Source organism: Solanum stenotomum, chromosome 6 (genome assembly GCF_019186545.1).
Source record: "Solanum stenotomum isolate F172 chromosome 6, ASM1918654v1, whole genome shotgun sequence".
Lineage (NCBI taxonomy): Eukaryota > Viridiplantae > Streptophyta > Magnoliopsida > Solanales > Solanaceae > Solanum > Solanum stenotomum.
In genome coordinates, this window is record NC_064287.1 from 55958590 (window position 1) to 55983305 (window position 24716).

Genomic DNA, 24716 nt, shown 5'->3' on the forward strand with positions numbered 1-24716 from the left:
ACACTTCTGTCCTCCAAAAGAACATCCTCAGATTTTTCAGAGAATTTAAGATCATACTCACTGCTAGTTAGTTTCATGTTCTGCTCCATTGGTGTCCACTTAAGCTTTGAACCACTCAATCCAGTCTCTGAGATCATTTCCAGAGCATACGTCCTTTGTGATAGGAGGATTCCCTCACTTGACCTTACAATTTCAATTCCCAGAAAATACCTCAGTTCTCCTAGGTCCTTCATCTTGAAGTTTTTATGCAGCTCAAGCTTAGCTCTATTGATTTCTTGTAGATCAGACCCTGTGACAAGCAAGTCATCTACATAAACAAGAACCAACACTAGCTTGTTATTAGCTATTTTTGTGAAAAGAGAATAATCATTCTTGCTCTGTGTGAAACCAGAATTTGTTAGAGCTTGTGTCAATTTCAGGTTCCACTGTCTAGAAGCCTGTTTCAGACCATATAAGGATTTGAGTAGCCTGCATACCTTTGACTCCCCCTGGCTACTAAAACCTTGTGGCAAAGCCATGTACACCTCCTCAGAAAGATCACCATTAAGGAATGCATTGTGGACATCCATTTGGAAAATAGGCCAATGCCTAAGGGCAGCCAATGCAATCACAGTCCTAACTGTGGTCATTTTTGCTACAAGGGAGAAAGTATCATGAAAGTCAATGCCTTCCTTCTGAGTATACCCCTTAGCTACTAACCTTGCTTTAAACTTTTCTACAGTCCCATCAGCATGATACTTTACCTTGTAAACCCATCTAGAACCAATAGAAACCTTCCCAGATGGCAAATCCACCACCTCCCAAGTATGATTATGATCTAAAGCCTCAAGTTCAAGCTTCATAGCTTGAATCCACCTAGGATCTTTAACAACTTGGGAATAAAAAGTAGGCTCAGAAATAGAAGAAAATGAGGCAAGAAAAGCCTGAAATGGATAAGAGAAAGATGAGAATATGAAAGATATGATTGAATAGGATAAAGAGAACAAGAATTAGCAGAAGTAGAAGAAGTAGTAGAGGGCAAAGAATGATGAACATAATATGTGAGCCATATAGGAGGCTTAGTAAGTCTATTTGATTTTCTTAAAGGAGCAGGAGATGCATCATCATATGAAGAAACAACAAGTGAGGAGGAAGAAAGATTAGGACAATCAGGATGCTCATCAGGAAGATCTAATGAAGATACATGAGGAGAATCTGGCATAGCAATAGTAGAAGAGTCCTTAGAACCAGGAAGAAACTGTGACTTAGGATGAGAGAAAGGAAACATATTCTCATGAAATGTAACATCTCTACTGGTTATAAACTTTTCTGCAGCAATTTCATATACCCTGTAACCTTTCTGAGCAACAGAATACCCCATAAAGACTCTTGTAATAACCTTGGAAGAAAATTTGTCATGAAAAACAGGAATAGTAGCATAACAAAGACACCCAAAAGTTCTCAAATGAGACAGAATAGGTGGTGTACCATGAAAAACTTCATAAGGTGAAATGCTATTCAGGACAGTACTAGGAAGCCTATTGATAATATAAGTGGCTGTAAGTATACAGTCACCCCAGAACTTGATAGGCATACTAGCCTGAAACCTAATAGCCCTTGCTACTTCTAGGAGATGCCTATGTTTCCTCTCCACAACTCCATTTTGTTGTGGAGTATGAACATAACTACTTTGGTGAATAATCCCTTTGGTCTTTAAGAAATTAGTGGATAAAGTGTTAAAAAACTCAGAACCATTGTCTGATCTCAAGATTTTTACTTTGGTAGAAACCTGGTTCTCAACAAGAAGAATAAAATCTTTAAGCAGCACAAACACATCACTCTTAAGCCTTAGTAAAAAAGTCCAAGTCATTCTTGAAAAATCATCTACAAGAGTAAGAAAATACTTGAATTCATTATAAGTGGGAACCCTGTAAGGTCCCCAAATGTCAGCATGAACAAGATCAAACACAACTGAAGTTTTAGAAATACTAACAGGAAAAGGCAACCTAGTCTGCCTAGCTAAGGGACAAACAGAACAATGACAATAGCCAACATCATCTAGCAATCTAGTTATTACAAGTATCCTTTTCAAAACAGAAATGGGAGCATGGCCTAGCCTTTGATGCCATAAATGTGACACAGAAGCAGATACTGCAGTAGTCATGCATTTGAAAGGAAAATTTTTAGCAGGTGTTGAAGGACTAAGGATGTATAAGCCACCCTCTTGTCTACCAATCCCCTTCACCTTGCCACTTGAGAGGTCCTGAAAGAGACAAAAATCAGGGTAAAAATGTATTGAACTATTAAGCTCTCTTGTATACCTAGCTACAGACAGTAAATTGGTGTTAAACTTAGGTATACACAGAACATTATGAAGAGTTTTAAAGGGCAACAAACTACAGGATCTTGTATGTGTAATCTCAGTGCTCTGACCAGTAGGAAAATGAACACAAGTAGGTTTAGATGAAGGGATTGGATTTATCAGTGAACTCAAAGAAGAAGTCATGTGATTTGAGGCTCCAGAATCAATAATCCAACAGTCTGATTTAGTGGAACCCATACCTGCCATATTGGCTATATCTACTGGTGAATCTTCCTTGTTCTCTCCTTTATTCTTCTTCTTTAAATCTTCCATCATTTGCACAAGCTGCAAGTATTGATCATTATTGAGACCTTGGAAGACAGAACCCATACTACCATTCCTTGAAATATGCTCTTCCTGACTCATCACATTATGTGCTGATGATTGATCATAAGAGGTCTTCCTTCTATTATTGTTAAACTTGAACCCTGGAGGGTATCCAATCAACTTGTAACATGTTTCTCTAGTATGACCCTTTAACTTGCAGTAATCATATTGTAATTCTGTGTTTGAATTCCTTCTAGGTCTCATATTAGAGACATTTGCAACAATCAAGGAGCTGTGAGTCCCTTCTACTGGTGAAATGCCCAAGATTCCATTACTTCCTCTTTGGATCTCTTCTTGAATCATCATAGAATACGCTTGATCCAAAGTAGGAGTAGGTGTCATCATAAGAATTTGACTTCTTTGTGGAGCATAAGTCTCATTTAGGCCCATCAAGAATTTCATAAACTTCTGCTGATGCAAATAAGCTGTGAAATTCTTAGATTTATCACAATCACATGCTGGAAAGGAAATTATAGACTCAAGCTCATCCCACAAATCATTCAACTTGGAGAAGTAAACAGAGATGTTTTGAATCCCTTGATCAATCATACAGATCTCCTTGTAAAGCTGGAAAATCTTGGTTGCATTCACTTTATCAAATCTTTCCTTAAATGCCTTCCAAACCTTATGAGCGCTCTCAGAATATACAATGCCTTTTCTCAATTCTTGAGTCACAGAACTCATGATCCATGACTGTACAATCGCATTACACCTATCCCACTGATGTAACTTGAACTCATCCTCTAGATACGTTTCTCTCTTGCAAGATCCATCAATGAAACCTACTTTATTCTTTACTAGCAGAGACAACAACATCGATCTACTCCATTATGAGTAATTACCAGTTCCTGTCAACAATTGAGGAACAAGAGAGATACCTAGTGTATCTGAATGTTGCATATACAGTGGGTCATTGCGATCCAATTGAGGAATTGTTCTTGGACCTGTTACTCCAGTACCAACAGATTCCAAATTGTCTCCCATTGTTGAAAAAAAAAAAAACTTTGAATCAGATAATCAGTAAGTAAGAACAAGAATTTCAAGGGAGAACAAAAAAGGGGGAAAATCAGGAAATCAAGAAGAGGAAATCAGGAAGACGATGAAGAAGCTCATCAACTATGGAACGCCGCACTGTCACCTAGTGCTCTGATACCATGATAAAATCTGCACTTAGGCCACCATTGATGAGCTTTACAGAAGGAAAAGAAGAAACTGATAGAGAGTAATTATGTTGTGATGATATGATTTTATTTCAATAATGGATCCACTTATATACAGTACATTTACAAAGTTAGTTACTAACTAACTTATCCACCTGTCAACTTCTTATTGGAAACTTAATAACAGCTTAACAACCTTCTTAACTAACTAATCTATACACAATTATCACTAACTATTCCTTTATTTCTACAGAAAAAACATATGATGTATTTATAGACATTATAATATAAATATACAAGATTTATATAAAGGAAAAAATAATGAGTTAGCGGATTAATTAGTACACTTCTTATGTATGGACCCAACTTAATATAACTATTTTCAACCGACTACGATTTATCTATGGATCCAATCTAATACGTAACTATTTTCAACTGACTTTTAAGAATTTTAAAATAAAATTTATATATTTAAAAATTACAATAAGTCAACGAATGATATTAAAAATTGTAAACATTATAAGCAAATTAAAAGATTTGACAAATATAGCAAAGAGAATATCTTTTTTATTTTCCTCTTCTAGAGAGGTTTGGAGATTGGATACATCATTGCTGCAAAGTATCTAAAGAAAATTTATGGATAGTACATATTATTTAATATGCATATGGAGGTCAAAATCAAGGTGCCCCCAACCCCCAAACCACCCACCCTACCAACACAATTTCTTTTACTAATATATTGTTTTTGAGGGAGAAAAGCGTGTTTCCAAAATGTACAACAAGTGAATAGAAAACTAAAATCAAGAGTAAACTAAACCAACTACTCCATGCAGACCTTGATCTATTTGGTTGTCTTTAATTGATAAAAAAAGGGGATGGTTGCACTTTTAGCTCTTCACTTGTTAATAGATTAGTATATTTTTGGTCCTCATAATATTTAGCTATACCATTACTTAGATATGAAATCTAATTTGAAGGAAATAGTACATTTCGATTAACTCTTCATCATTTTTATTTGTTTGAGCGATATATATTTTGATGATATTCATTTTTAGATTAAGAGATCCGACTCACATCGAACCTAATGCATATATCAACTAGTTAAAGATTAAATATGTTTAACAAGAATTTAAAGATATTTGAGGGACTAAATTTTTTAAATTCTCTTGAAAAGATATATATAAATAAAAGAAAGCTTATCAATAAAATATTTAGACTTTGACTTGTAAATAAAAATGTACGCTAGCAATAGTTGAAAGGGTCCGAAAAGGGTCCTTTGTCAGAGAAGTCGACGTCAAAAACATTTTATTTATTTATAGAAAGACCATTTTGTAGAGAAATTGACAAAATGGTGAAAAGTATATTTGACGGTAGATTTAAAATAGTTTCTTAAGAATTAATTGAGTAATTTTAATATTTTAAATAATTAAACGTGAATTTTTTTAATTTCTGTCTAATTTTAATTGAAACTATAAATATTTAAAAAAACTAGAAACACACACACAAAAAATAAACATCAAAATTCGCAATATCAAATGGTATATTAAACATAAACATAGACAAAACATCTATCTCAAAAAGTTACATCAGACTCTTGAAATATATTAAAAATAATACAATAAACTACTTCCTAAATGAGCTTTCGTTTCTATTTTTGTTATTTTAATTAAATTAATTAACAACATAATATACCTAGTGTGATTTCATAAAAAGAATATGGAGATGACAACATGCACTCAACCTTCAGTTGTGCAAGATAAAAAAGTTATTTCCAATATGATTTGATAAATGGGAATCAAAGAGGTCACTTTTAAAGTCAAATGATAATTAAGGAACTATTTTAAAATTACTATAAAAAATAAGGGATCATTTTTGTAATAATTTTCTCCCTAAAAACTCATTCCTAACTCTCTCAATTATTATTATACTATCCAACACTTATCTCCTCCCTTTTCTCCATTCCCGCCTTTCATTTCAAGGGCTTCAACAACAACTTAACTCATTCTTCATTAATGGTTAGTAATATCTACCATCTTTCATATCTTGTTTTTCATTTTCCTGTTTTATAAATTAACTAACAATATTGTTTGGCCCTTTTTATTTTATACAGTATTCGGGATTAACAACTTGAAATTGAATTTCTTCGTCTGAGCAATAATGGATACTACTTGTATCAGATTTTGTGTTTTATTGTTCTTTCTATATTTGCTTTCTACATTGAGATCTGTTGACGCTCAACTTTTGCCAGAAGATGAAGGTAGTTATCATTTCCTCTTCTTTTTACAGTTTCTACTAATTAGTGATTTTTTTCTCTTTCTTCCTCTTTTTATTTCATCCCTTGGTACTATTCGAATTCAATTTTCTTCAAATAAACAATAATTACTGTTAGTTGACTGATCGATATTGATGTGCAATTTTATTTGTGAAATCTGATTTTCTTCTTGGGTTTGCATAGTTTTTCTAATTTTGGCTTTACTTTTTGGGATCTGAAAGGTAAAACTGTTCTTCATATTTTCCTGTTGCAGATTGCTTCGTAGTATCCCTGTCAGCTTTTTTTTTTTTGGTTTCGTCTGCTTTTGCTACTGTTGTGGTCAGCATATTGAGGCGGACACTTGAATTGGTATTGATCTGTATAATTGTGGCGTTTAGATTTACGAATTGACTAATCCAATCATTTTTACATGATGTAAAAACTATGGATTATAATATTGGCTGAAGTTTATATTTGAATTTTGACAAGTGAAACAGGATAAATATAAATAAATGGAGGGGGTAATACTTCTTATCTCAAAAAGTTTTTTTTTTAAGAAAAGTTAAATAAAAAACTACGCTTTCTGTTTTGTAGTAATTGTATTTAATTATATCTTTATATTAAATATTATTTCTTCTTCTATCTTATATTTTTTTTAATGGACTTAAAATAAACTAAAAAATACCTAATAATTATAATTAATTGAACGACTATACGAAATATTAACTTTGTGTATATGTTTGTTTGTGTTCGTTGATTTTTCAACATTACTAAATGGTTAACATCAATATAGTATTACATAAAGTAGTCTTGCGTCATGAAAAGAAATTCCTTTCTAAACTTTTTCTTTCAATTATTGATCTTTATATGTTTGTATGTTCTGTGTGCAATGAAAGTGAATTTATTTTTGACAACTTTCTGTAGGGGTCATTTGGTAGAGTGTATTAATAAAAATAATATTTATATTAGCTTTTTTTATTTGATACATTTTCTTATGTAATGTATAACTATTAATATATTAAGGAGTGAGTTACTAATACAATAAATTTTTATTAATTTTTTAAAAATTAAAGTGATGGCTGCGTTGAATGTCTACTTTGAGAAGCCAATCACATGTTGCATTTTTTTTATTAATTTGTTGTGGACTGCTTTGACTATTCACCAATCAATAAGATGCCAATCACATGCTTCTTTTAGCAAGTTGTTTGCTGATTTTGTTCAATCAGTTAATGCAATTCCCTTTTCTCTCTCCCCTCCAACCAACCAACAAAATTTACTGCTATGAGTACATCTATAAGAAAAAAAAAGGCTTATAAAGGGTGAAAATCATTTACCAACTCCCATCTTAATTTTGGACAATAGGCATTTTTTTTTATACTATTCTAATTGGTGAAGTTATTAATTCCTTTATTTCTTTTTATTTGTCGTAATTTTCTTTTTTGAGAGTGAGATATATCAATTTTGATAAACATTTTAAAGTGTATTTTTTCATCATATTGATATGAGAAAAAATGCAATTTATAATACTTTTCGTTTAATAATTTTTTGAATATTTAAATTTTAATTCAAAAATATTGAATTAATCTAATCTAATTTAACTTTGAAAATGAGTCAATTGACTCTTGAAAAGTAAATCATGACAATTATTTTAGAATGGAGGAAATATTAATAATTAAGATAGGTTTAAAGAGCGATAGAAGTTGTTGTTAATAAGGCTTAAAAGACGTATAACATTAACGTGAGGTAATGCAAATCATTAGAGGTTGTTGTATTCGTGATTGTGTACTCTTTTTATGTGTTTGTGTTGAAATGTGGATCTAGGATATAAGGCAATCCATATGTTATATGTATGTAAAAAATTAAAAATTCAGAAGAAAAATAAAAAACATGTACAGTAACATATACCCCTTCAAATCATGGGTTCAACTATGTTTTATAGGCTTGGATTTTTTAATTTAATAAGTAACAACTACTGATCACCCTATCCTTCACCTTTTATAATACCAATGAGGTCTTAGTGCTTACCATTTCTAATTTTCTTAAATTTAGTTTTTGAAAATGATCTCTAGATGAAATTAGAAGAAAAAGAAGTGAAACTTCACACTTATTGTCTAATCAAGTTTTATATATGAAATTTGTCCATTGCTAAATTTTGTGTTTTCTTAAGAGTGGAAGATTGATGGATTGGGAAGTTTTATATAGCTCAAGTATCACAGTATGCAAGAGTTTGATTTGCTCTTGGAGACTAACAACAGTTTATTCTATCTGGATATTGTAAAGATTGTGAATTAATTTAACTTTGATGTGACAGTACAAGTTCTGGAAACAATATCATCGACACTTGGGAACAGATATTGGAATGTTAGCCGATCCTCTTGCTCACAGAGTAGTGGTTTTAACATGACGGATCCTACTTATGATAAAATTATCAGCAACATAACATGTGATTGTTCATTCAATAGCAGCTCAGTTTGCCATGTTGTAACAATGTAAGCTCTGCTTTGATCTTTAAAACGTCACAATTTACTCAATGTTTTATAGCTAAACAAATGCTATGATATATTATTAACTACTATAAACTTCAAAAGTTTTGTAGCTATACCGTATATTAATTATGATCACTTCCTTTATTTCTTAAATTGCATACACATTTAAACTTTACCACATGAATTAATTAGAATGGAGGGAGTAATCATGAATAGGTTCTTAGTGCATCACTGATTACCCTATGACTGTCATAATCCCCAAGTCTATGCCCAAAGCTATCACCACCATAGCCTAAGAAGTGCAAACTTTAGACTTCACATGTAACGTAGATCTCTAATTAGTATTCTACCTGGGGAGCCATCCTGAGTGAATGCTATATATCCAGAGTTCCGTCTCTCTTCCCTCGTGCTATCGCCAAATTACCCTTGGCAATCCTCCATGAATCTGCATTAGAAGTGACAACACAACCAATATCTGATAATTAACTAACATAAACTAAATTTCGTGCTAGTTTTTAGTACATGTCGAACTTTCTTCAGTTTTAGCTTTCCACGTTCATTAAACTATTTTTTATCACTTTATCATGGTTAATTAGTACACATTTTTATTTCATTAAATCACTTAACTATGATAAGTTATTAATTTGATATAAATACCTGGTGCGTGTAAGTATTTACATGTAAAGAGAGTCCAAGAACAATGCCCTCTTGTGATTTATATTCCATTGAGTCTTAGATCTTCAAAATGATTGCATAGTTTAAGCCCTCTTACATTTTTTTTATTTTCTAACTGATCTCCTTTACCAATAGGTGTTAAGAAATTCTTTTGATTTCTTCTGCATTTTTTGTTGATACAGCCAATTGAAGGGTCTTAATATGACGGGAATTCTGCCTCCAGAATTTGCAAATCTTACTCATCTGCGAGAATTGTGAGTATAAGTTAATAGAGACATCCATAGGATTTCTCTCCTTTCTGTTACAGAAACTTGTATGAGTTTTATTCAATTTTTTCTTATAAAGTCATAACAGTAACAAGTTATTGTTTGTTGCTTTATATGAAACAAAGTCTATTGAATTGTGTAAACCATATCCTTAAAAAGTGAAAGTTTAATGTGGATCATAATATGCAAAACTGGAGGCTCAATCATTTTTTTCATTTCCAGAGATCTGTCTCGTAATTACTTAAATGGATCAATTCCCTCAAGTTACGGCCAGCTTCGCCTCACTATTTTGTAAGTTCTTTTCTGTTTAATCTTTTAAAAGATTTCCAGTAAAGAGGTTTTTTTTTTTTTTTTTCAAACTCATATGTATAGGTCACTCTTGGGTAACCGTATCAGTGGGCCGATTCCCGAGGAGTTAGGTGACATTTCCACACTGGAAGAACTGTAAGTTGAAGATATTGCATACTTCCTTTAACTTTCTGAATACTTTTGGTGTATCTAATTGGATGTCACATTGATGAATTGGATATTTTCAGAAATTTGGAAAATAATCTACTTGAAGGACCTCTTCCTCCAAACCTTGGTAGTTTGAGCCGCCTGAGAGAACTGTAAGACATAGTAACCATATATTCAACGTCTACTATTTACTTATTGTTACTTCTGTTCCAAATATTTGGCACTTTTCGCTTCCCTATAGTCAAACTAAATGCATTTTCTCACCATTTTGATTTGAAAAGAACTGTAACATATAGTTGTATAGTTTCTGGAGATTTTTAACATAAAGAAAGAGTTAATCGAGTCTAATTTAGCTCCAAAAGTTGGTCAAATTGTATCAAACATAAGCAAAAAAGTGCCAATCAAATCAGGACGAGTTGTGTGATTTTTCCGTTATCATGGTTAATTGATGGATCATTTTGCAGGTTTCTTTCTGCCAATAATCTCAATGGAACTATACCTGAGAACTTCAGCAATCTTAAGAACATGACAGACTTGTAAGCAAGAAAATGTTAGAAGTAACATTTGACTTTTGTGCTTCATTCTCTTAACTCTTCGTCTGTTTGCAGTAGGATAGATGGGAATAGCATATCTGGAACCATACCAGATTATATTGGCAACTGGACCAAAATGGATAGATTGTAAGTATGCATCTGATAGTTGTAAACATTGATGCAATTTTCTTCTCCTTGAAGGATTCTAAACTTTAAAAAGCAAAAACAAAGTAGCATACATAGTTTGTAATTGCAATTATCATGAAACTTTTTTGCAGAGACATTCAGGGAACGTCAATGGAGGGACCAATTCCTGCTACATTATCCCAGTTGGAAAATATGACCGAGTTGTAAGTACACACTTCTCTCGTGTTACCTGCTTTTAAAGTCAAATAACTGTTAATTCACTTTCAAGTTCCCCTTTCTTCTATTATAATAGAAAGAATAAATTAAAAGAGAAAATCTCTTGAGAAATGAAAATTGAAGGCTATAGCAGAGGTTCTCATGTGCATTTTTGTTTTCAGGAGAATATCTGATTTGAGAGGAGAACAAATGCAATTCCCAAATCTTCAAGGCTTGACAAATATGAGAAGGCTGTGAGTAGTATATGCTTGTAGTTGGAAATTTAGCTATTACATCTATTCATCATAATGTCGTATGCTCATGGTTCTTTAATTTGATTGTAATGATGCAGGACTTTGAGAAATTGCTCAATTTTCGGTCCTATTCCGAGATATGTAGGTGCCATGCCTTTGAAACTTTTGTAAGTTTGTCATCTTTTTATTGTTTTAATCATTCTTCTTTTATTGGAAACTTTTTTTCCAGCAAATTCTGTGTTTTGGCTCTTCTATATTTTATTTTATCAAGAGTACTAGAACATAGAAGTCTCGGTGAGATGTATTCAGAGATGGCATAGCTATTGCATTGGAATATAAATATTCTTGTGCTGACTACCTTTTCTTCAGAAGTTGGAGCTTATAAGATATTTGTTTTACTATTCTATCTAATTGTGAATAGGACTGTCAAGTGTAATATTAGACTTAGAGGTTGTTATACCTGATTTATTGATTTATCTAGTCACAACAAATAAGATGCTTTCTATATTAATAATAAGAAGGATTCAATTGAAAATGTGAAGTCCCATTTAAGGTAATAGCAACAATTTAGCAACTGGTGCTAACGAAAGTTTGAGTTAACAGGATGCAGTTTTTCTAGTTTGTCATCTCTTCTTTCTGCAACAAAGTATATATATTCATCGAAATTCGTAAAATTTTAACTCAAGCCTGGAATCACCCTTCATTGTATAGAAGGAAATTCTTCTACATACCATTGCATTCCTCGTAGTTGCATGATGGAGCAAAGATTTTTACTTATTGTCTGGATACCAAAGTGGTTTGCTTTGCTGTCTGCTTTGATGCTAATCCTGCCTACTTCTGATAAGAGTTATTCATATTCAGGGACCTGAGCAACAACATGCTGAATGGTACAATCCCAGGTGAATTTGAGCAGTTGGATTTTGATAACATGTAGGTACCTTGCAGTGAAACCTTTACAAGTTGAAGCATAAATCTTGTACATTCTTTTCTCAAAGTGTTCGTTCGGTTATAACAAGCAAAAGTTTTATCTGCGATGTAGGTTTCTTGGTAACAATGCATTAAGCGGAGCAATTCCCAGCTGGATGTTTAGTAAAAGAGAGAACATGTTGGTATTTGCTCAATTTGTTCCGATTTCCTCGTCTGAGTAGTAAAATTTGGTTATTATCACAGTTAGCTCCCGAACAAAAATGCCACACTTCAAAGTTTAACAGTTTTTCCCCCGAAACTTTTTGTTTGCTGCAAGGATGCATTTACAAGAATTTGGTGTCTTCTAAGTGCATGACAGCTATAATCTTTTTTATGCAGGGATATATCATACAACAATTTCACACAAATATCTACTTCAGTATGCGATTCCTCTACCTTGTGAGCATTGTTCCTCTTCATTTGGAACCTACATTCATATACTATTTCTTTTTTTTATAAGTGAAAATTTTGGTCCTTTAACTACATTACTTACAAACCTTCCCTCTTTAACAGAAACTTAGCTGCCAGCTATTCAAATACAATAAACACGCTCAACAACTCGTAAGTCCTCCTAAATGTTGTCTTATGCATCAACTGCTAGTTTGTTTGATGCTTTCTGTCTATTGTCTATAATTATGTGGATTAATCTATTTGAAATTGCAGGGATGCCTGGTGTTCTATGAAACCCCTCATTTGTCCCACAGAAACGAAATGTAAGAGTTACAGCCTATAAACCTTTTTTTAATACTCGGAAATTCTTAACTTGACCCTTGAGAGGGCCTGAAGTAGCAGTTTGTCAAAGGACCTCAGTGGTGGCAGCCTGTGCACTTTTAAGTACAAAAGCATAGCCTTGGAGTTGAGAGATAATTTCACAACTCTTCCTCATGTTATGCTCTTTATGTCAATTGCAGATACTTCGCTATTCATAAACTGTGGAGGACCTAGAACTTCATTTGAGGGAAATGATTATGAGGGGGACACGACCGATAGAGGTCCATCATATTTTTCTTCGCCCTCCGACAGATGGGCTTTCAGCAGTTCAGGAGTGTACGTGGGTCTTCAAGCAGCCAGTTATGTTGCAACAAATACATTTTCACTGAATGTGTCCGGTCCTGACTTTTACAATACAGCACGCCTTGCCCCTAATTCTCTCAAATATTATGGGCTTTGCCTACAAGGAGGTAGCTACAGTGTGCGCCTTCACTTTGCTGAAATAATGTTTTCTAATGACTCAACATATAGCAGCCTTGGAAGGCGGATATTTGATGTAGCAATACAAGTAAGTTTGAGGCCTAACTTCTTTTGTAAATAAGGAGTATGTAATCTAAAATGTTGATTTATTTAGTTCTGATATGATTGGCAACTTTCTGATTTAATATTGAAGGTACCAATTTGTTGGAGATAATGTGGTATATTTTGATTTCTTACACAGGGGAGAGTAGTTTTGAGGGATTTCAACATTATGGAGGAAGCTAATGGTGTTGGAAAAGTCATTACCAAGGACTTTGCTGATGTTACTGTTAGTAGCACTCTGGAGATTCACTTGTATTGGACCGGGAAGGGGACTAACGCTATTCCAGACAGAGGTGTATATGGACCACTGATTTCAGCTATCACAGTGACACCAAGTCCGTATATCTCTGCCTATAGACTTTACACTTATCTTCCCACAATATTATCTTAATAAAATCCCATTTTCTTCTTGCAGACTTTGATGTTGATACAGGCAGCGGGTTACCTGTCGGAGCTGTTATTGGCATTGTACTCGCTTCAATTGTGGTGGTTCTGCTAGTTTTATTTGCTCTGTGGAAGAAAGGCATTTTTGGAGGGAAAAATAATCAAGAAGAATTAGGTAATACATACTTAAAAAGAATTTTTTCACTCTTTCCATTTGATAAAATGGGGATGCTTCAGTTGTGATAAATAGAATTATTTACTAGATTTCTAGCTGCGACAGACAAATAATTATCTCCCCGTAATTGACCAGCATTGAGATGATTGTTCTGTTGGTGGATCGACATCATGACATATCATAGATAGTTAAACTGTCTTCGTCATACAGATGTTCATTCTTTTAAAAATTGTTGTTCATCATACAGACGTTTTAGAAGATCTATATATACTGACGTTTGCAATATTCTTCTCATTTACAGAACTCAGAGCCCTTGATTTACAAACTGGTCATTTTAGACTTAGACAAATTAAAGCTGCTACAAATAACTTCGATCCTGCCAACAAAATTGGTGAAGGAGGGTTTGGACCAGTTTACAAGGTATCAATTCTCTATCCATACTGATTTTGCACAAGGACAGCGGGTCTTTGGTGATATTTCCTTCTGGTTATCCTCGATGCCACGTTTATAGGAAAATAGAGTAGTAATAGTTGAAGTAACCCATATCCTTCTTCTGTCTGTAATATGATCGTTGTGAATTAATCTTGCTATCTGTAGGGAGTACTCGCCGATGGTGCCATCATAGCTGTTAAGCAGCTGTCTTCCAAGTCGAAGCAAGGAAATCGTGAATTTGTCAATGAGATAGGCATGATTTCAGCTCTACAACACCCAAACCTTGTCAAGCTTTACGGTTGTTGCATAGAAGGGAACCAGTTATTAGTGATATACGAATACATGGAAAATAACTGTCTTGCTCGAGCTCTCTTTGGTAATGCTTTGCAACAACATTTTAAGAATCATTAATTAGGCAGTGATAGTTTATGCTTTACATTCCTCTAATTCTCGTTTCTCAGGCCGTGACGACCAGAGGTTGAACATAGACTGGGCAACCAGAAAAAGGATATGCTCAGGAATAGCAAAAGGGTTAGCTTACCTTCATGAAGAATCAAGGTTGAAAATCGTACACCGAGATATAAAGTGTACCAATGTGCTTCTTGATAAGGATCTGAACGCTAAGATTTCAGATTTTGGATTGGCTAAATTAGATGAAGAAGAGAATACTCATATTAGCACCCGAATTGCTGGAACAGTGTATGCCTTCTTATCATAACTGTCACTGTACTATCATGTGATGAGAGAGTTACAGTTCTGTGCGTTTAAATTTGTTCATCATCAACATTACTATCGTTACTTTGAAGTATCTTACGTTTTGTTTTCTTTTTTTGAAGAGGTTATATGGCTCCGGAGTATGCAATGAGAGGCTACTTGACAGATAAAGCTGATGTTTATAGCTTTGGAGTTGTTTTATTAGAGATTGTCAGTGGGAAAAGCAACACAAACTACAGGCCAAAAGAGGAATTTGTTTACCTTCTTGACTGGGTAAACTATCTTTTTACTGTACTGGCATTCCCAAATACTAATATCTGCAACATCATATCTTTAGTTTAAGACCACAAGACAAACAAATTGAAACGAAGGGAGTATTTGCTTTGATACCTCCAAAGAAAATATTAGAATCAGAGTTGTTTCATTAGTTCTGTTCACATTGTTAAGGCTTTTTTAGTTTTTCTTTTCTCCAATTTCATCCTGATACGTGGATGTCAATGTTTGTTTTCTCTTTGTCATGCAGGCTTACGTCCTACAAGAACAGGGAAATCTGTTAGAACTAGTGGATCCACGTCTCGGTACCAATTACTCCAAAAAAGAGGCAATGCGGATGATAAATATTTCTCTTTTGTGCACAAATCCCTCTCCTACTCTCCGACCATCCATGTCTTCAGTAGTGAGTATGCTCGAAGGAAAACTCCCCGTGCAAGCACCAATAATCAAGCGCACTACATCAGATGATGAAATGAGATTTAAATCGTTTGAGAAACTTTCACATGACAGTCAAACAACACAAGTATCAACATACTCTCAGGACAGTCAAGGACAAAGTATGAATGCACCTTGGAGTGATTCCTCAGTCTCAGTGTCTGTCCCTGGTAAAGATGGAAATGTTACTTCCACAAGTAGGCTTCTTCCAGATCTTTATAATGTAAACTTGGATTGATTCATTTAACAACTACATTTTGATTTCCATCATGTAATTATCTAACTCTATCTTCACACAGGTCCCAGATAATTTCTTTTTGTGTATACTCCAATTTGTTCAATTGTGGTCCATGATGTTTTTGTAAAATGTATGTTACAATTCTTATTAATTAGTTCAATTGAAATATAATTTACTTAATAATTATGTATCAATTATTTTTATAATATCAGGTTTAAATCTATATTTAGAAAAAAAAAAAGATTTCTCTTATGTTGTTGGGTACCTGTATTGGAGTCCGACTAATCTAGATTTATGCCTCATAGGGCTCCATTTAGAGAGAATAGCTCCTTACCAAGGATTATTTTCATACCCATAACTCAAACGAGACCTTTGATTGGTTTAATCTATATTTATTGGACACTATATTTTTAAAAATTAATATGTAACTTGAATACCAAATTACAAATAAAATTTAGTCATATTTCTTTTAGACATATATTTGTCGAATATTAATGTTATGTTTTTGTTGAATATTAACTTTGTAATTTTATTTGTGCAACTAAATTATACATTTGTAATTATGTTATGAAAAACAAACATATTGTTGTAATTACCAGCTATACAGTTACTATTCTGATAGTAATTACACCAAATCCAGTTATGGGATGACTTTTCATTAATCTCCTCATGGAAATCATCTTTCATGTTATTAAAAATGTTTGTGGTGAAAATCACACACACCTTACAATTCTATGCTTTTGGATATGAGTATAGTTAATAATAAGAGTAAATTAGGACGGAAGGAGTAATATATTTTCAACAGTCATCAAATGTTAGGTAGTATTTGGTTTTAATTAGTCTGGCTTTTTGCACAATACTTGGACTTTTCGAAATTGGCAAGAAACTACTACTATATATTTTCATTAAAAATTAAATAGTAAGTACTATTCTTATGTTAGACAATGTGTCTTTCGTCAAATCTTACCTTTCTCAATATTATATATATATATATATATATATTTAGTTAGTAGGAAATTTCTTAATTCATAAGTCATATTTAATATAAGATACAAAGAATTTGTGATTTGTTATTGTTATTTCAAAGGTTGTGTATTGACCCATTGGTTTTTAGTTGAGATACTCTTTAACTTTCTTCTGTTTTTCTAAAGCATCAAAACGGCTGGTTATTATTGATTAATACGTCTTTTATAGTAATACTACCTGCTATTATTGTCTGATTTGAAATCCGTTGAATTCAGACCATAAAGCATAGTTTTTTCTTCCTGTTAGCTCTACAACCACATTTCCGACCTCTTGTTTGGAATCAATTTTCTTTTATAAGTTCTCTGTAAAATATTCGTTTCTTTTACTGCCTTTTTAGGCACTACTACAACCGGAAATTAAAAAGGATCATATTTGCTCCAGCACTCATAGATGGATCGACATGCTGTGACACCGACGAGTAAGAGCAAATTGGCTCGCGCTTTTGCTAATGTTTTGCATATTCAAGGAAGAAATCGAAGGCCAAAATCTCTCAATAATGAAGATCAAAAAGTAAAGAATTACATACAAAATGAAGAAGCTTTACTAGGCCAGCTATTCGCGAACATTTCAGCTATTAAAGCTGCATATGCCCTGTTGCAATACGCTCAATCGCCATATGATCCTGATTTTATTCTATCTGCTGATGAAATGATCGTGTCCGAGCTGAAATCTTTGTCTGAATTAAAACAATGCTACTTGAAGGATCAATTTGATGATCGTTCCCCAGAGATCACTCGTGTTATAGCAGAAATTAAGGAGCAAAAGAACATTTTAACAACATACGAAATCATGGGAAATAAGTTGGATTCTCAGCTTAAACTCAAAGACTCTGAAATTATATTTCTCAGAGAGAAATTGGATGAAGCTAATAAAGAGAACAAATTGCTTGAAATGAAGTTGAGTTTAATTGACAACTTTCATTTGTCTAAATTAAGTATCAACAATTTTACTCTCTTCTTTCGAAAAACAATTAAATCGATTTGGAGTTTTGTTTCATTGTTCTGTAAAGAGATGGAATATGCAGAATGGGATTTAGATGCTGCAGCTTCATCTATTCAACCTGATGCAATTTTCTCAAAACCAAATGACAAATATTACGCGTTTGAATCATTTGTTTGTCAGGAGATGTTTGATGATTTCAATGATCCGTCCATGACAAAACAACCAGATATATTTTTCAATAGATTCATGGAATTGAGATCTGTTATACCAGCAGATTACTTAGCCAGGAAGCCAAAATCAACATTTGCGAGATTTTGTGGTGCAAAGTACTTGAAACTCATCAATCCCAAATTGGAAAAATCCCTTTTTGGGAATTTGGATCATAGGAATTTACTGATGAATTCTAATGAGTACCCAAAGACACATTTCTTTTACACATTCTGTGAAATGGCAAAGCATATTTGGTTACTTCATTGTCTTGCCTTTTCTTTAAGCCCTGAAGCTTCTGTATTTCAAGTGAGGAAAGGTTGTAGATATTCAGACGTTTACATGGAAAGTGTGAACGGAGAAGAACCATTCTTAATGTCCAACGGATCATCAGAAACTGAACTTCGTGTGGGATTCACAGTGATTCCAGGGTTCAGGGTTGGTAAAAGTGTTGTTCAGTGTCAAGTATATCTCTGTTGATGAATTTTATTTTAGATATACAAAACATATACACTCATATCTATATAATATGTACATTTAAATGGACAATAATATTTATCCATTATTTTTTTGAAAAGTCTAGAGCCGGTGAACTTGGAATAATTAGCGTGGACCTTACTATATTTATTTGTGTATACATCTCAAAGATTTTTTGCATATATTTATATACATATTTTAAATCTAAAATCTTAATTGTTCTGAATGTATACCTCGTAAACTTCAGAAAAAATCTTGTATATGTATACCTTGAAAATGATTATATAATTAACTTGACACCCTGAACACTAATAGCCTTTAGAGGGTACTCATTTAGCAACTAGTGTGTATTAAAATCTTGAATCCGCCTCTGTGATTGGTCAATTGCCAATACCAGGGCTAGGAACCGACTCCATATTGTGATCAACATTAAAATGCTTGACGTTAACAAGCTGCGCGTGGCCTTTATTACTAGGAGAAGAAGGCGGAACATCGCCTTTTTGAAGGGAATTCATTAGTATACTAGCATCAATATGAGAAGGAACAATCTTCTTCTCCTCCATATTCTTCAACAACTTTGTTCTTGCTTCAAAGCTAGGAGCATAAGAAATTACTAGTAGAAGAAGGGAAATAATTATTATGTTGCAATGAGACATTAGTTGGGAGGAAAATTTGAAACACAACTAATGGAATATTGAAGGTTAATGGAGAGGAATTTTCTATATTAGTAATTGTTTTACTTATGTTTGTACTTGTAATTTGTGTCTATATATGGAATTGCCTCGTCTGATTAGTTGGGTAGGTATGAATGAACTAACCAAGCAGCCCGCTTTTGTTGTTTTTGGCACTACATTCACTTAACTTGACTCATGATTAGTGGCGGAGCTAGAAGGTTAGGTACGGGTTCAGCTGAATCCAGTAACGTCTTTTATTCAAATAGTATATTTGTATTAAGAAGTTTATTAAATATGTATATATATTAAGTTTAGAACCCAATTAACAACATTTGAAATCGTCGTTATAAATTTAGAATCTATAAAATTAAAATTGTAGCTTTGCCTTTGATAATTGATAGTAGAGAGAGGGTCCAGGAAATATACATCTGCAGTGACTTCTAGTGTGCACGCAACGTCCAGGTGCAGTTTGGGCCTTTTTGGTGGATGTAGCTTTACTGAATTTCCATGCACTAATACACAATAACAACATACCTAACGTAATCCTATAAAGTTGAGTATGAGGAAGACAGAGTGTATATAGACCTTATATCTACCTAAGAGATATGAACACAAGTAGAAGAAATAAGAAATAGTAACAAAAATATGAAATAGTAGCAGAACAATAACTACAACAAGAATAATTTTGAATCGAATCTCTTTAAAATAATACAATAATCAAAATAATATAAGAAACCGGACATAATAACAAAAATTAAAGGACAATAAACTACAAAAAGTATATGACAAGTCAATTATATGATGAGAGTGCTAGTTGACATTCTTTCAAGGAAACTCAATACTGTTGATTCTGCCTTAATCAATTAAATATACACCTTAATTTCTAACATCTGGATCAGTTAGGTACTAAATTAACTGAACACTCAACTCAGATAATATGACTTTTTATTTTCTTAATACCATCGGATGAACACTCTGGCAATCCTCTAGATCCTTATATGGATATTCATATGTATTTTTCTGGATTAAAAATACACCGAAACTCATATTTACCCCATTAAAATACAAGTAATCCAACTCATAAATATATAATAGTTGAGCTGATTTATAAATATGAACTGAAATTGTCAGTTCTAGTACTCTAGGATGGAGGGAGAGTGCCCGTTGTGGGTTCAGTTGCACCTTATAGCTTTGATTTCAAAACTATATACTTTAAATTTTGATTTTGCCTCTGATAATACTCCTAATGTTCGAGTCAAGTGAATACGACAATTGAATGATCAGAGTTAGTTTAAAGTCAATGTTATCAATGGAAAACAAATGTGTATACAATTAAGTCGATCGAGTTCAAATTTGAAAGACCTTTCTTTATTTTCAGACCAATAACAAGGAAGAGTGAATTCAGAAAAAAGAAACTACCTTTGTAAAATTACATGTAAACTTGTATTATAAACATTAATTAATTGGGGCAATTTGATAAAAATAATAATTTAACACACTGGCTATAATAAACTAAACTATACTAATCGTGTAACAAATTAAAGTTTTACAGTGTCATTGTATATAACTTAAATCTTTTAATGAAACCCCCAAAATGTGGCAAGTTAGACTAAAACCCTTATGTAATCTTTCTATACATTGATAAACTATTAGTTATACATACAAATTACATTATTTCAATGAGCCTATATCTAGGAATAAGGATATGATTTCAAAATTGTGGGATATATATATATGGGGTACATAATGCTAATTGCCAATCCCAGGGCTTGGAACTGATTGATCAACATTGACACCACCAAACTCATGTTGTTGCCCTGCATGAACAACCTTGGCATGACCTTTTTTACTTGGGGAAGAAGACAGGATGACGGTGCCTTTATTCAACAACCTTCTTGCTTCGAAATTCGATGGATAACAGACCAGCAGGATAATTAAAGTAACGAAAATTATCATATTGCGACGAGCCATTTAGCAATACAATGAGAGAAATTGGGAGGAAAATGGACACTTTGTTGAATGAATGAAAGTAGAGGAATTTATAGGAAGAGAAGAATAGTACAAGTGTCAAAGTTAGTTGACATGATAAAAGGATTTTTTAATCGTTTTTCATATGCCTAAGTTAGAAATAATGCCTCGTGGAACTTGGGTAGGTATGGATGAACTAAGCTGCCGGCTTTTCTTCTTGTTTTTTATAACGTCGGCAAGTTCAAATCAGGTCCGAAACGGGTTCCGTGTGTTATAGTCTATAGATTTTGAGTGATATCTAGGTTGTGGACAAAGAAAGGTTTTTCGCAATGTGATTATTGCAGATATCCCCACTACAAAGAAACATGTAACGATTCAATTAATAGTACTACAGTAGAAAATTACAAATGTCATATATTATCTAGAGTGACTTGTTGTGTGCACGCAAACATCGTGCTTCATTTTGGCTTTTTAGTGATAATCAACTTTATCTTTTCCACTATTAGAGGCTAAAATAATTTGAGTTCATGCTGCTTTGACAGAGATTGACTCTGACTGATTACCAACAAAGTACATTCATCAAGAGGAAGTAGAAATTTACCTAATTTACATTTGAACTTACACATTAATAGTTAAAATACTGTTTTGATATGCACTTGAGTCGGGGGTCTTTTGAAAATAGTCTCTCTACCTCCACGAGGTGATAATAAGGTCTATGCACATTCAATCCTCCCTAGATCCAACTTAGTCAAATTTCACTGAATATGTTGTTGTTGAGGTGTTTGGTCAAACTTTTAGAGAAAAACTAAGTTGTTTTGAACAGTACAATTTGGAAGAGAAGACAAATGAAAAGGGACAGAAGTAGGCAAAGGTCGAGTTATAATAACCAAACAAAGTCAATAACGTACTAATAGTCTAATACTTACATGCACAGTGTAAATTCGGCATTAATAAGCACCTCCCCTAATAAGTCAAGATAATATTCACAAATTGCCATTTTTTAGTTCCTACATCAATAACATATTCATTGTGATCATACAGGTGGGATATGGGTTGAGTGTACTCATTTCTATATTGTATGAGGTAGAAGGTTGTTTCCGACAAACCCTCGGCTAAAGAAAAGCGTTTTAAAAACTAAAGAGTGTAATCAATTGAAGTCACTCTGTTCCCATCTCATTGCATCTTTGCTTCACAAGAATCAGAGTTACAGCTTTCACAACATTTGGCATTACTGATTTATACTCTGAGTAATTCGCCTACAAATTGAATCAAAACGTAAAAGAGTTACAAGAACCTTAATCTAGAACATCTGGACCAAGTTTTATTGTCCTTCCTGTGCAACAACAGCACAAAGGGGACAAAATTATGTATACCACAGTTGGTAACAGATCACAAATAATGAACTTTACATTGCATAGGGCAACATGGTTAAGACGGATAGAGACCAGAAAAGCTTATTTAACAGAGACCATTACAGCATTCTCTATCGAGATATGGGCTAAAAATATAGAAACAAGAACCGCAGCCTGTGAGAGTACATTCTAAAAATACCTTACAGACATGATACAAATTTATGGAGAGAAGGAAGGCAGACAACATGTTTATGAGAGAAAAAAGAAGCTTAAGCATTGTTATAAGTCAGAGATGTTTGGACCCTGAGTACCTTAGGGGTGTCACTCATAGATCAGCAAATCCGCACATTTGAAGTCCTGTCAAGGATTTTTTCTGCAAGAAATCCGTGATTTGAACCAGACTGACCAATGAACTTGGGAGTTAAGTATGTGAGCACATCTAGAAGGTGTGTTTAACCATTACAAGGAGAATTTGTTTACTCCATCCTTCGTTAGCATTCCCACAAGAGCAGATGCACTAGACAAGTTATCTTGTTGGCACATCATGGAAATGACCGTTTCCCACACTTCTTTACTAATACAATTTACAGAGGCCATGTTATCCAGAGCTCTCAGTAATGATTCTCTATCTCCTTCTTGAATTAGCCCGTCGAATAACTTACACAAACTTGTATCACGAGGAATATATCCTTTGAAAACCATCTCATGTAAAATAACTGCAGCTTCCTTAAACTGCTTCGCTTTACAGAGCCCGTCAAGATATATCCTATAACTAACCACATCGGGTTTACACCTTCGTCTTGGCATATCATCCAAGAGTTCACTAGCTTCTCTTAATTTCCCGTCATCACAAAGGCCCCGAATTATCACATTGCAACTAATTACATCAGGTTTACACCCCTTCCCTTCCATCTCATCCAGAACCTTAAATGCAGAATCAAAGTCTTTCGCCTGACAATAACCATGCATTAATGCATTGAAAGTAACTGTATCACATTTGCATCCATTCTTTTCCATCTCCATCAACAAACCATAAACTTCATCCCTTCGACCAACCTTAAAATACGCACTAATCAAAGTAGAATACACAGCTGAATCCAATTCCACTTTCTTTCTCAACATCTCCTCCTCCATCTTAACTGCCGCATCCAAATCATCAACCTTACAAAGTCCTTTAATCAACGCAACATACACGAAAGCATTAGGCTTCAACTTAAAATCTCTCTCCATAATCTTTTTCATCCTAAACGCCTCGTCTAACTCTCGATTCATGCAAAGCCCATTAATCAACGTCCCGAAAGTCACCACATTTGGCTGAATTCCTCTCTTACGCATTTCATCAAACACCTCCCGTGCACTATCCAAATCACCACACAAACAACTCGCATTCATCAGTATATTAAACGTACAAACATCTGGGGTTGCGTAATTTTCAAAGTTGTTTAACATTTCACGAATCTTGCCGTATTCTTTACAAGCTAAAAGTGCATTTAACAAGCTATTGACAGATTTTATACTTCTATAGCAGCGAAAAGAGGGTATTTCATTATACATATGAAGAGCCTTTTCAGGTAAATGTGCTCTTCCATAGAAAGAGATAACATTGCAGAAAACAACTTCGTTGAGAGAAACTCGAGTGTCGTGTCTTAATTTATCGATGATTTTTTCCATTTCTTGAAAGAGTTTGGCTCTGCCGAGCTTGCAGATGATGAGATCATAGCAGAGTGGAGAATAACGAAAGGGTTTAGTAGTTTTGTTGCTTCCATGGCTGGGATTAGGATTAAGGAAGAGCTGAAGGGCGATTTTAGCATCTTTTTGCTGGCGAAGCAGAGAGGAGAGACTGAAAGATGATACCTTTTTCACTTTCTCCATTTTCGTATTCCCAAACTGTTGGAAGCTCGGTTTGTGCTCAAATGAACCAATTCGCCTTGCATATATGCCACAATCTTCTATTACGAGTAGATTGAGTGTCGAGTCGACTTTGTTAGTGAATACTTTTATCTCTATATGGTGTGAAACTTGTTTATATGAATTTAAATTTAGTTGAGCTCGTTATAAGCATCGGATAA

General features: G+C 33.7%; 3 protein-coding genes across 3 annotated transcripts; 2 read left to right on the forward strand and 1 right to left on the reverse strand.

Moving 5' to 3' along the window:
• Positions 1–5740: 5740 nt before the first annotated feature.
• On the forward strand, positions 5741–16184 carry LOC125867157 (probable LRR receptor-like serine/threonine-protein kinase At1g53430). The gene is made up of 25 exons (XM_049547586.1): positions 5741–5843; positions 5939–6085; positions 8391–8568; positions 9423–9494; positions 9729–9797; positions 9879–9950; positions 10043–10114; positions 10427–10498; positions 10571–10642; positions 10774–10845; positions 11020–11091; positions 11190–11258; positions 11953–12021; positions 12131–12196; positions 12397–12456; positions 12571–12618; positions 12721–12770; positions 12969–13336; positions 13490–13685; positions 13766–13909; positions 14211–14329; positions 14507–14717; positions 14803–15040; positions 15178–15328; positions 15579–16184. Exons 2-25 carry the CDS (start codon positions 5986–5988, stop codon positions 15999–16001), a joined length of 3063 nt encoding a protein of 1020 aa, XP_049403543.1. The 5' UTR covers positions 5741–5843; positions 5939–5985; the 3' UTR covers positions 16002–16184.
• A 920-nt stretch (positions 16185–17104) lies between these two features.
• LOC125868000 (protein GRAVITROPIC IN THE LIGHT 1-like) lies at positions 17105–18992 on the forward strand. Its single transcript, XM_049548594.1, has one exon. It carries the CDS (start codon positions 17418–17420, stop codon positions 18654–18656), a length of 1239 nt encoding a protein of 412 aa, XP_049404551.1. The 5' UTR covers positions 17105–17417; the 3' UTR covers positions 18657–18992.
• A 3641-nt stretch (positions 18993–22633) lies between these two features.
• Positions 22634–24589, reverse strand: LOC125869241 (putative pentatricopeptide repeat-containing protein At1g53330). The gene has a single exon (XM_049549808.1). The coding sequence runs from the start codon at positions 24517–24519 to the stop codon at positions 23107–23109; it is 1413 nt and encodes a 470-aa protein (XP_049405765.1). The 5' UTR covers positions 24520–24589; the 3' UTR covers positions 22634–23106.
• Positions 24590–24716: the final 127 nt, after the last annotated feature.